Genomic DNA, 13958 nt, shown 5'->3' with positions numbered 1-13958 from the left:
CATGCTGTGGCAGGCGTCCCACATATAAAATAGAGGAAGATGGGCCACAGATGTTAGCTCAGGGTCAATCTTCCTTACCCCCCAAAAATATATATACATATAAAAGTCTCCATAATAAGATAATTTACTATACTTGGATTCAAATAAAACACATTTATATTTGCCAACTGCAGCTATGTAAGTCTGTTATACCTGTTTAGCCTATGAGACTACAGGGCTACTGTGTGTTTCAAATGCATTATTTTTCTTTATAAAACCAAATGTTTACCATATTAATGAATTAGACATTATCAGGTTTGAAATATTTGAAAATTAGGATCAGTTATTTCCATCTTGAAGAGAATTTTGGTATAGGTACTTTATTACGAGCAAAAAATTAAAATCTCACTAGAGGGCAGCAATTACTCAAAAAAGAAATAAATACATTCTTACATTATGGAGATGGCTTTAAAACACCCTTTTGGTAAACCACCATTAATTTAAATTATCTTGATCAATCACTTGTTCACCAGTAAATATATGTCAAAAGTGTGAAAAAAAATTTTCTGTATTTTTCTAGATCTTTCATATTTCTAAATTTAGTCTTTATATAAAGTTTTTAACTGATTTTCATCCATAGCTTCCATACTGAGTCTCAATTCTCTGTTATAATATAATGTACAATACTTCAAAATAGCTTTGGAAACGTCAACATTTCTCATTGTACCTCCAAATCCACATCCTAAATCCAATCTTTCCTAACTATATTTATGTTCATCTGAAAAGACACAGTGTACACACTTCTACTGCAGTACTGTCCTTCAGTATGTACTATGAGTTAAAGCATGTGAAAACAGAACAGCCACTTCTGGCTCATCTGTCAAAAATGGATGCGGAGGGCCAGCCCGGTGGTGCAGCGGTTAAGTTTACATGCTCTGCTTCAGTGGCCCAGGGTTCGCCGGGTCGGATCCTGGGTGCAGACCTACACACCACTCATCAAGCCATGCTGAGGCAGCGTCCCACATAGAGCAACTAGAAGCATGTACAACTATGACATACAACTATCTACTGGGGCTTTGGGGAGAAAAAAGGAAAAAAGGAGGAAGATTGGCAAGAGATGTTAGCTCAGGCCCAATCTTCCTCAAAAAAAAAAAAAAGAAATCCTAAAAAATAAAAAAAACTAGGGGAATTCAAGATGTTCATTTTAAATGAAACTATATACTTAAAGCAGACCATGCTAAAGGTTAGGGCTTTTCAGAGACAGTGAATTCTATATCCCATTTTTCTTTAAAGAAATATAGATGATCTAAAACTCAGTCTAGTTTTTCAGCTCTCTAGTAGCATAAATCAACACATTTGTCCTAAGGAGACATCATTGATCACAGAGTGAGAAGGAGTCATAGTGTCTACTGGTATCACTAACTTTCAAATTCTTGTGAATAAAACATCTTTTCAAGAGCAGTTTATAGAAAGACTTCTTTATGATCAAACGACTAAAAAGTATATGCTTGTGGGAAAAAGAATTCTGAAACTGGAGTTCAGACCCAAAGGTTGTATTTCAAATTGAGACAGGACAGCCATCTTTTCAAATCAGCAGCTGAGTTTGGCCTGATATATTTCTATTTCTGTCTTCTACACCATGAGGACACAAAGGACCTTAGGTAATAGATTTTTTTTTTTTTAATAATTTTATTTATTTATTTATTCCCCCAAAGCCCCAGTAGATAGTTGTACGTCATAGCTGCACATCCTTCTAGTTGCTGTATGTGGGACGCGGCCTCAGCATGGCTGGAGAAGCGGTGCGTCAGTGCACGCCCGGGATCCGAACCCGGGCCACCAGCAGCGGAGCACATGCACTTAACCGCTAAGCCACAGGGCCGGCCCGATAGATTTTTTTTAAATGTCTCTGCACACACCATATCCAATCCATTGATCAATACTTTATCAAACACCTAAAATATGATACTAGACTTTGAAAAGAATATAGAATAAGAAACTGATACTCTAGATATCTAGCATACTACACAGAATAGGATGAAAGATAAAATTAAAAGATTATGAAAATAATAACTTAGAAAATAGACTTAGAAAATCCATCATATAAGCAATGTCTTACCAGAAAACCCAACCCATGTCACTCTCACTACACATCCACCCAAAGTGAGGCCACACATTGAATCTCACCATCACTCAAAAGTTGACACCACAAACACTTCCCTGGTTCCCCAAACTAGAAGCAAATCTCTCTTTTGAAATTCCATTAATATTTTATATCTTATGAAACATATCACTTTTTACCTTCTACTATAGTTATTTGGGTTCATATGGTATCTCACCAACTAAACTGTACAATCCACGAGCACAAGATCCATTCCTGATTCGTCTTTATTTCCCCAAAGCATCTGGCTCAATATCTTGCACATGGTTGATAATTAATGTTGGCTGAATTGCAAAATACCATCTTATCTGTATAGCAAACTTTAATTATTTCTTAGATTTTTCATTATAACTTAGTCAAGAGTCATTACTAAACTGCAAGTATCCGGCCATCATTTTTCAGTAGAAACACTACTCCCAGGATCTCTTCAAACACAAAGTAGATTTGCTAAGCATCTAGATTCTTACACAAATCTGGAATGTATTTGCAGACAGACAAGGTGGAACACAGGCCGAACACCTCAGGGAGTCCCTGTGCTCTACACAGGAACTTCAACAAGTGAGGCTGCAATTAGGGTAGGATAATGCTTCCAGTCCAGGGCTGTCCCCTGCTCAGCAGGTGGTTTAGCAACACTGCCGCCTGCCCATACGATGCCCACAGCACTCATCAGTAATGTGACCCCAAAAATACCCCCCAAATCTTCTAAAAATCTCCTAGAAAAGGCAGTCCCACCTCCACTGAGAAATGTAAACATTACATCAGAAACATACCTGGCCCCAGGCCGCCCCTCTCCCTGCCTCTCCATCACACGCACTCGCGCGCCCGCGCCATGGAGTAACAAAGAAAACTGACTAGTTCTGGCTTCTCCACTGACCGGCATTTGCTTAACTCCTAGGACTCGGTTTCCTCATATGTGTGAGAGATGACATTTCTGTGCTGACTCACAACACTGTGAAGGGAGTAAAATGAATAACATTTGTGTGGGGGATGGTGGCTGAGGGGCATGGACTGAAATATACGCACCGTGGCCCAGATCCATTTCTGATGATGGAGATAAAAACTAAATTTACCAGTCAATAGTAACAGTCTTTTCTGCTTTAAAAAGGTCTTCTTGGGGTACATTATTCAGTTAATTCAAACCTCCTTTCAGGATTGTTTTTCCCTTCCCTCTCCCTCCTCCTTCCCAGGGAATCCGGCACACTCTTGTAAGAGACCTGGAGAAGGTCTTTGGTCTGCTTGCTCTTTGGGTTCTCAGAGATCCCTGTTTTGGGGGACCGTCTGGTTGTATCCCAGGGTGCCCCACGCTGGCGTCCACGGAAGCACGCTTCCTCTTTCTGGACGTTGTACTGGCATGTTCTGCTGAAGCACAGATCCCTGCCAGAGTCTCTGATCAACAAGCACGGATACTCAGCAGTGTCCTTGTCCCTCAGCCACCTTCTTCTTCTCCACCAACTCCCTCGGAACTTCCAAGGCCACCCACCAGGGCACAAGGAAATTTCTGGATCCATCTATATGTCTTGATAGGCAACGGGGAATTGAAGGAACCCCCTCGGGTCCATCTCTTAGAAATCTTCCCCGACTCTGACCTGCCACGTAGGTGGCACTACATTCTTCCAGCATCAGCTGAACAGGAACTTCTGAAGAGCTCAAGGTTTTCCCCAGCAACACCCTGAGAACCCCAAACCAATGTGAGCGTCTCTGTCATTCCTGGTTCTCGGCTCCAACACGGGTGGGCCCGGGGGTGGAGAGAACAGTCAACCCCAAGGGGAGCCACGCTTCACGCTGGCTTTGTGCTTCTTCCCCTGCCTTTGCTCACTCTGCCCAGCACCACAGGGGCTTTATCCTCCTTCCCACACTGGACAGCAAGCCTCAGAGTAGCCACCTACAACCTCCTCCATGCTGTCTGTGCTTCTCTGGCCACACTGAAGTTCTTCTGAATTCACTGCTGGTTCGGTCTCTCCGACTTGCCGCCCCTTATACCAGCTCAGTATCTGCTCCTGCTCTTGCCACTGTGTCGGTTCGTTTCATCTGTCAGCTTAGGCCATGATACCTGGTTTTGGTCAAACACCAGTCTAGATGTTGCCATGAAGGAATTTTTTATATGTGACTAACATTTAAATCAGTAGACTTTGAGTAGAGCAGATTATCCTCCAGAATGTGGATGGGCCTCATCCAGTCAGTTGAAGGCCTTAAGAGACAAGACTGAGGTACCCTGAGGAAGACAGAGTCTGCCTCCAGATGGCCTTTGGACTTGAGACTACATCAACTCTTCCCGGGTCTCCAGCTGCCAGTCTACCCTGCAGATTTTGGACTTGCCAGTCCCCACAACCACGCAAGCTAATTCCTCCATGTAAATCTCTCTAAGTGTAGCTAAAACTATAGATATAGCTATACAGAGATATAGATATATCTACATATCTATGTAGATATACACCCCATTGGCCCTATTTCTCTGGAGAGCCCTGACTGATACACCATTCTAACACACACAGGGCACCACTCCTTTCTCCCAGGCTTTCATCCTCTTGTGTCACGTCTTCTTTGGCTTCTCTTCTTCAAAGAGCATCAGAGTATTTCTTTTTCCTTCTGGTTGGCAAAGTGATTCGTGAAAGTGAGTCAAGTAAAATCTTCTAGCCCTCTCTGGCACTGCAGAGTGCTCCAGACCTGCTCTTGGGGAGATCAGGTTGGGACAGACCAGAAGACTGATCTCTAAAGACAGGAGGTTCTACCATTTAAAAGACATAACTACAAGAATCATAATGTGGCTGTACATGTCAAGGTACTAATGTACTGTTTTCTCCCTTTTATTTTCCCTTTTCCTACCCCCTTCCCAACTCAAGCCTTGTTCTTCATTCCCTAGGAGACATACACGTCAGGATGGAAAACAGAAGCAACTGCAGCCCCTTCCAGCTTGGGTTTTCCAAAGAGCATAAACTTGAGCTTAACCAAGAGGGCTCTACAGAGGGTAACAGGGAAAGGAGCAATCCTGAGTACAGACGGAGGATCCCAGAGAACTGGGTAGGAGCAAAGTGTCTCCACTCTGGGTTGAAAAGCAGCAATCAATGACTTACATTCAACCTTTCTGGACAACTCTGGACTCGGCAGCGGGGCGTTCACGTACCGTGAGATAACTGAGATCAAACTGAAACTGGCCACTGGCCTAGTGGAACGGCAGCTTTCTAACAGCTAATAATATCAACTGGCTACTATGTGCCAGGCCCTAGACTAAGAGCTCTTACATGTATTGGTACCATTATTTTCTCCATGTACTGAAAAAGTAAATGATTTGCCCAAAATCAGGCAGCTAATATGAGGTAGTTGTGCCATGCTAGACTCCTGAACTAAACGGTCAGACTCCAGAGTGTTTACATAATTAACATGGGCAAAACAACCACATGAGCAAGGGCTACCATTTGTAACAACACAGTTAAAAAGTCTAGGTTAAGAAGAATATTTATATAGCTAATTCTGCACATTGACTATCAACTGGAATAAATTATAATCAAGAAGACTTCTTTAGAATTTCAGTGCCTCTTTGGATTCTGCTATGTTTACTCATACTAACGTAATAATTTGGAAAACAACACTCAAGAAAAACATATTACTCACTTGTATACTTCATCTTCATTTAACAGCTGCATCACAAGCAAGGTAACATGAAAAGAACCATCACTGATCATGGCTTTGGCCAGTTGTTTGTCTTGCTCTATTATTGCATTTTGTAGGATCTTAATTCCTCTTGTAATCTAATCACACACACACAAAAACACAAAACAGAGATTAGGTAAGCAAAATTTCCTTATGGCAAAATGTAAATCAAGAAGAAAAATAAGCAACAACCAAAATTAGAACAATGTCAAGATTCTTCAACCAAACAATGTTTAATTGTCTACTTGTTCTCAAATATCCTGAATAGATAACATGGAAAGCTTGATAGGACATATAAGATAAAAAGGCACACAACGCTTGTCCATCTTAAGAGCACTGAGCCAAACACCCTTATTTTACAGATTAGGTCACCAGTTGATGGGAAAAACTCTCAATGGCCATGCATCTTTTCAGAAACTTGTCCTTGGAATACATGGTATGACTCACTATAATTATGATCTTTCCTAAAAAAAAGCTTTATTCTTGCCACAGAAAGGTCAAACCAGCAGACAACATTCCCTTTCTGTTGGAAGTAATATTTATTTGTCCCCAAGTGAATGTGTCTGAGAACCCATTCTTAGTGGCCTTTAAGATTTTTTAGGACAGCAATAATTTCAACAGGAATGACTCCTGTCATTTTTCTAGACATGTGAGGAGCGGAATAACCATGGAGAGTTGCAAAGAAGTCCAAACACATATGTTAGGAAAACCATTAAAGTCTGCATCCAAGGGGAGCTCCCTGCTCCCTCAGCAGCCTTCCCCTGTCTACTCTGAACCAACAAGAGGAAGGAGGCCTCTTCCCTTCTCCATTTCCAGTGAGATCCATTTCTAGTCAACCTCTAAATGTGAGTGTATTGGAAAACAGTTTGAATATGAAATAGCAAACTGAGCCACACCCAGAGAAAAGAGAGGGAATAGAACCCTGAGGTCATAGAAGCCCAGAGGCAGCAGAATTAGCCAGAGAGAAAAGGAGAAGAGGTGGGGCAGGCAATAGAAGCAGAGTCCATAAAAAGACAGCAGAGATGAGAAAAAACTGAATCCTGAGCATAGCAGACTGCTCTGACACCACAGTAGCTGTTTTATCCTGAACAATGTGCCCATTATCTGTGGAATGTGACTGGGCAAATCATGAGATGCTGTCCTGGATGTGATTTCCCATGGGTCTCCACAATAAGTCCACGTAACCCAAAACAACCTCAGCGTTTCTCTATTCCCGGCCATCTGGAGGCGAGCAACACAGCATACAGCAGTTTTCCTGGTAGGAAGTTACACAATATCACCTCACACAATACTTCCCAAGGCAAGAAGTTACTTCTATGATGCCCAACAGAAGAATATTGATAGCCTGTTAATAAAACACTCCTAACACAACAGCACACAAAGATCTTATAGAGTTATTGTTTCCGCTCTTCTATATGGATAAAACTAAACTGTAAACTCCTCGAGGGCAACGTCTATCTCTTCTACCCACCAACTCACCACAGTGCCTGGTAATAAAAATAAAAACAATATTTAAACAACAGGGGCAGTAACTAACCTTTGTTGTGTGGTCACTAGGGTCTAGGGACTACAGTGAGCATTTTACATATCTTAGTTCACTGAAGCTTCTCAACAATCCTATGAGGTAGACACTGGTATTATCTCCACTAAAATAAACTGAAAGACAGAAGACTAAAAAAATCTCTTCAAGACTATATACCCAAAACAGCAAAGAGAATAAATTCAACACATGAGAAAAAATGCAGGAAGTATCTGGAAGAAAAGACGCAGGAGGGGAGAGCAGGAGGAGGAGAAGCAGCTAGAGAGCGATGGCGTAAGAGTTACAAGGAATCTGTTTGCTTTCAAGAGGGGACAAGGAGAGGGGCAGAGATGTGGGTACTGACCAAGAAATGAAACGTCGACGGAAAGAAGACATTTAACGGAGATTTTTAGGAAGTCTGACTAGAGACTGTGGAATGGAATGCACTGGCCCTCTCAAAAAAGCCCTTACTGTAAGTCTATATTACTCTGCAATTATTTTAAATCTGAATTTTTGAGTGTTTTCCAGGTGCAATGAAGTGTGCTAAGACTGGCTTTCAGGAATAACAAAGCAGCCAGACAGTCTGGGTTCAAACGGAAAGGACGTAGCCCAGTGTCAAGGAAACCACAGGTGCTCAAAAATGTCACACCTCAAAACAATGTTATTACATCTTCAAATGTTAGCTAGTACAAATGGTAATCCCAGTGTAACCGATCATGAAAAAGTGATTTAGGATTAGAACTTTTTTCTATAATACAGAGTGATGCAAATTAAGGGTGCTGGACTTGTGTCAGAAATCTGGGATTTTAATTCCAGGTCGGCCACAGGTGTGACCCCATATAAGTCTCTAGTCTCACTGATTCTTGGTTTCTTCAATTGTAAGACAGGAATAATAAAACTGCATTGCCAAATGTACAGGGTTGTGTTAAAAGTAGACATGCTACATGAAAGTACTTCGTAAGCTCTACAAATATAATTTACCTAATATAAGGTATGCAATATGGCCAATATCGTTAAAGTCAGTGGTTCTCTACTCTAGGCAATTCTGCCTCCCGGGGACATGTGCCAATGCCTGGAGACATTTTGGTTGTCACAACTCGGAGTCTGCTATACTTGCAGCTTGTGGGTAGAGTATTCGTACTTTCATGAAAACTTAGTCTTCATTCTAAGCTCAAATACTAACTATATATAAATCCAGGGCAAAGCTCAAAAAATTCCAGCCATTTGTATAGTCAGCATTTTAATGCAATGTTCTACATGGTAAAATAGTTTTAGACCATTCGTATCTTTGAATTATCCATTAGCTTATAAAATTGCAAATTAAAAACTGTAAAACATTTTGAAGACTATTTCTCTGAAGTCACACAGTACTTATAATGCAGGATTAACCTTAACCTATGAAAATTCTAAAGACTAATCTAATCAAGTAATATAGTTCTAATTATGCTTTGATGCTGCAGATTAATTTATATATTCCTTGATATCATCTTAAGATTTTTTTATGTGCTTTTTATTTCTAATTACATGCTTAAAAGATAAAAAGAAAACTACTTCAGAGTCTTCTCTGTATGTCATTTTAAAAAGTTCCACTGTCATTAAAGGCCAAAGGAAACTAATTTTTACAGCCACTGTTTAAAATTCTATAAAGCCATTAAAGCTTATCTGTGATCATAATCCCCAGCCATTGGCAGTATCGCATAACGCACATTTTTAAAACTTAACGTTTAAATGTGACATTGACAGAAACTTTCAAAAATAAAAGCTTTATTAAAATCTTAAATATTTCATTCATTGAGTAATTTCTTTGTATTTAGAGAATAAAAACAGACACCCATCTGCTAAACTTCACCACTAAGCCATATTCCACATGCCCAAAAATAACACAGTAAGAAAATTCATTTTCCTATCTTTTAAGCTTTCTAATTGATTCAAAGCATATATGAATTCAAAGAAAATGGCTTAAAGTTAGTGTGCCTGAGGGTGAGTCGTTTCATTTCAGCACACAGTAGAAGAATGTCTTTGACTTCATCCTTTGACATTATTTTTAGAATTCTTCTAAACTAACACATATTGTTCCTAAATTTGCTGCCTCATTAAGATTTAATAGAATTATCACATCAATTTGCTACCTAACTTTTCTTCAAAGCTGAACACTCTCATTTTTCTTGCTTGTCTACAATCATGAAGAGAACTTGAAAACTTGATGATATAGCAATAACTAGAGTAAAGTGAAAAATCATCCCGAAATAGGAGGAGAATTTTGTATATCTACAAAGTGCTCAGCTTACATGATATCAAATACTTTCACAATTACATTCCCCAGAAAGGAACAGAATGCACAAATCTACTTTCATATCTTCATAAGACCAATAATTTTCACGTTACAAAATAGCAAAATACAGAATTAAATGTAACAAATGCCTTTTAAAACCCCAAAGGAAATCATATTTTGCCATTAGTATAACAACATTATCTTAAAGAAAAAATTAATACACTCCTAATTTCAATCAGCTTCTGATTGTTCCCGTGCATTTTTTCAATACTGACTTACCTTATATTATTACTTCTCGTAAGAAAGCGTATAAAACCAACATATGAGTAAATCCAACCAGAACTAAGTAAACAATTCTAGCCAGTTAAGAACCATTTAGGATTTATCATAACTCCATTAAATTTTTTTCTTATTTTTATTTTTAAACCAATGGGTAATTATAGGTAATGGAGCGTAAATATGTTCACATATTTGCACTTCGAATATTTTTACGTAGCCATCATAATTCATTTTCCAATTCTACTTCTTAAAAATCACGAATTTCCATTAATAAGGAGTTCCAAACATCTAAGAATGTGTTTAAAAATCAAAGACCCATGTCAGTCTGAACACTTTTTTTCTTTAAAACTAGATGCCAACGAGTGGCAGCCAGAAGTAGAGCAGCTCATTGTGAGTGTGCGGGCTCCCAGAGCCTGTTTGCAGGTCGCTGGTGGAACTTGGAATCCAGTTCCCATTGAAACAATGTTATAAATGCCACTACTTTCCCAGGCCCTCCCCCAGTGGCTCATAAGTAGTTTACAAAGCAAATGAACATCAGATACTTCAAAACAAACAAAAAAGGCTCTCATACAAAAGATATAAACTGTGTCTCCTAATCTTGTCTCATTCCTACCTCTCCTCCCATATTTCTACCCAAGCTTTCTGTTACCCACAAACAAGTCTCTGAGAGGGAAACATTAAATTATTTGGTTTCCAGGTTACTTCAAAACTGTATTCCCCACTATTACAAGTCACCCTGTCGCCCGGAAAACAAGTTGCCATTGAACCTATATTATGAAACGAGCATTTGTAACACTGGATTTATTATCTGTAATGCTCTGGTTGTAACTTGGTGTGCCAGAAACACATCATCCACTCTGAAATGACAGCATTTTGTGTGTGTGCCTCCTCTTGCCAAGCTCTGCTCTAGGTACTGGGAATGAGCTAAAAAACTTGGTGAGGAGGACGAACAAGCATCAAACTGCAAGGATGACAAATGACAAAAGGAAAACTATGAGTCTTTTTTGGGGGGCGGGGGTGACCTGGTCAGGGTGGAGAGGTTCGAGCTGAGATTTTGGCATTAACAAAACCAAGAGGAGAGGAAAGGAAACTCCCAGTCAGAGAAGGCTTTCCCTGGGGCAGAGGGAACTGGCAAGTTCAAGGAAGGCCAAGAGGGGCTCAAGCAGAAGGAACAAGGGCTGAAGTGGAGAAGGCCAGAGCACGCAGAACCTCACAGACACGGGACAGCCTTGTCTTTATCCTACTATCAATGGGAAAATTCTGAAGCATATAAGCAAGTAGGTGACATGGCCAGATTTGGGCTGAGAAAATAGTCATGATCACCTCCATTTCACACCTGAAACTGAAGCTACAGAAATTAGGTAACCTGACCTACAGCCACAGTGGAGTTTGTGACCAGGCCGGTATTCGAACAAGGTCTGCTCGACTCCAAATCCTGCACTCTTCCCACTTTCTACACAACCTCCCAGGAGTTGAGAAGCAGAAACAAAGGCTACAGCAGCTTCCAGGGAGAAAACTAAGAGTCACAGACAGTTCTCTCTCATCCCCTTCCTCCCTTCACCTTTGTGGCCCCAATCCTGAACGAAGTGGGGGAAGGAAAGAATTTCTCTACCCTCCTTCCTTTCAGTCCCCTTCCCCACCTGCCCTACCCCATCACATCACCCCACCAGTCTTCACTGGAAGAGGTGAGACTAGGACTAGGAGGGGGTGGGGCAGGCTGAAAGACTGATGCAGAGCTGCTGTTGAGACTACCCTGGGAGCCAGAATGGAGGTGTGATGGAGACAGACAGAGAAGGGCCTACTCACAGCAACTCAGAAGTGTCTACCAAACTTCTACACTGATAGACTCTACTGGAACAATCTCTACGCAACAAATCAAAATAAAGAACCTCTTGTCTCTTCCAATCACAAATCCCGTGTCCTTGGGGAAGTCACTCGGCCTATTTCACATCCAGTCTCCTCAGGACCTGCTCCGTCTGACTGCTCAGCTAAGCAACACCACCTCTGCCTTCCGCTCTCTTCTAATTCCCAAATGCACACATGTCCCTATACTTCAAAGAAAATCTGTCCAAACAACTCACAAGTATTTTAATATAATATATAATTGCTGATTACATTAAAATTTGTATCACCCAAACAGTTTTAAGGACTATTCTACTGTTAGCCAACCCGAACGTACCAGTAAAATCAGAATATGCCTTTTTTGTGTGTGTGTGAGGAAGACTGGCCCTGAGCTAACATCTGCCAATCCTTTTTTTTTTTTTTTTTTGCTGAGGAAGACTGGCCCTGGGCTAACATCCATGCCCATCTTCCTCCACTTTATATGGGACGCCTGCCACAGCACGGCCTGACAAGCGGTGCATTGGTGCACGCCCAGGATATGAACTGGCGAACCCCAGGCCGCCGCAGCGGAGTGTGCGCACTTAACTGCTTGCGCCACTGGGCCAGCCCCAGAATATGACTCTTTACTGCAACAAATTCTAAAATCTGGTATTGCTAGGTAACACAATTTCTCTTTCCATGTATCTTTTCTCCCCAGCTAAACTGTATCTCACACACTAGATTATTTCCGAGAATGCTCCAATGGAATTTATTTTTTTTCTTTTGATATTTCTTTCTTTGATTTCAATTTCGTTTGCTTTGATTTTTAAAAATTCATCAGCATTCCATAGGAACATTCTAGTTAAGGGGAGAAGCAACCTGAAAATGTGCCTAGTAAAAAAGATCACAGCCCACAATCAAACAGAATTCAGATCTGGATCTTAAACTGGGCCAAGATGTAAAAAGAGTCTTTCAAGTGAGGAGTTCTTTCCTAAGGCATTTTAATTCCTACCTCACTGCAAATTTAATTAGATACTGTAGTTTTCTCTCTCAGCCACATAGGAGGGGTTCTTAGTGTGAGCCAATTGGCTGCTCCCATTTCCTGTTATTCAAACCACATTAATTTTTCAGATTTTTAATAGAGTTCTACCAAGTTTATCATGCAATATTAAGTTGGTACAATGAGTAATTTTTACAGAAACGATGTTGCAATAATCATTACCATAAACAGGACTAAGCAGCAAGAAATCCCAGTTTACTTTCTCAGCAGGAATTTCAGAATCCTCTTTTCCTACCTGGTCACTGCTCTCTGCTTCTGAAAGGCTCGTCCATTATGGTGAACAAATGCTTAGAATCTTCAGCATGCCTCTGGCAACACTTTTTCAAATGGCTTTTGCAAAATTGTTTAAATGTGATTGTTTAAACAATGTTTTTCAAAATTATTGTTTAGGGGCCGGCCCGGTGGTGCAAGCGGTTAGGTGCACGTGCTCTGCTGCGGCGGGGCGGCCCAGGGTTCGCCAGTTCAGATCCCCGGCGCACACAGACACACTGTTTGTCAAGTCATGCTGTGGCGGCGTCCCATATACAGTAGAGGAAGATGGGCATGGATGTTAGCCCAGGGCCAGTCTTCCTCAGGAAAAAGAGGAGGATTGGCAGATGTTAGCCCAGGGCCGATCTTCCTCAAAAAAGAAAAAAATTATTGTTTAAATATATTCTATTATTTAAATAAGACTATTCCCTATATGGCCCAGCTAAAACGCCACCACGACTCTTAAAAGCCGAGAACAAATGGGCTCACAAGCATTTAGTGTACCTTAAATATAATTTAGAATAAAACTTTATAGCAAAAATAGTTTTTAAGAAAAGCACCTCTTTGCTGGTAATCGGAATAGATAGGAAATAGTTCGGTTGATAATCTTTTTGCTTTTTTTTCCTCTTCTTTTTCTGATCTTTATCGATCCGTTCATTTTCTTTACTTCTCTCCAAACTTATTTGAGGTACATCAGGGACTGGAGGGAAAAAGGCAAACAATAACATGTATAATGCATTTAAACACAGATAATTTAGTCAGAAACAAAAAGGAAGCAAGCACTATATACGTAGCGATCATTCACAATAGTCATTTTCAAATGTAAAGCAGCTGTTGTCAAACTCTTCTATAAAGGACCTCCCAGTAAATGTTTTAGGCTTTGCAGATCATATGGTCTCCGTTGCAACTACCCAAGTCTGCTGTAGACAAAACACAGATGAACAGGTATAGCGGTGTTCCAATAAAACTTTAC

General features: G+C 40.5%; 1 protein-coding gene across 4 annotated transcripts in view; it reads right to left on the bottom strand.

Moving 5' to 3' along the window:
- Window positions 1-13958, bottom strand: part of AKAP7 (A-kinase anchoring protein 7) — a 142931-nt gene that overhangs the window by 112025 nt on the left and 16948 nt on the right. For all 4 annotated transcript variants that reach the window (XM_087444119.1, XM_087444117.1, XM_087444116.1 and 1 more), the window contains exons 3-4: window positions 13546-13685; window positions 5747-5883 (exon numbers count right to left, since the gene is read on the bottom strand). In XM_087444119.1, the coding sequence (XP_087300245.1) occupies window positions 5747-5883; window positions 13546-13685 (277 nt within the window). The remainder of the gene's footprint in view (window positions 1-5746; window positions 5884-13545; window positions 13686-13958) is intronic.

The sequence above is a fragment of the Ceratotherium simum genome, chromosome 19 (assembly GCF_057802395.1).
Source record: "Ceratotherium simum simum isolate JZ-2026a chromosome 19, ASM5780239v1, whole genome shotgun sequence".
NCBI lineage: Eukaryota > Metazoa > Chordata > Mammalia > Perissodactyla > Rhinocerotidae > Ceratotherium > Ceratotherium simum.
The sequence above is the reverse complement of the archived record's forward strand: the minus strand, read 5'-3'. Positions and strand labels throughout refer to the sequence as shown.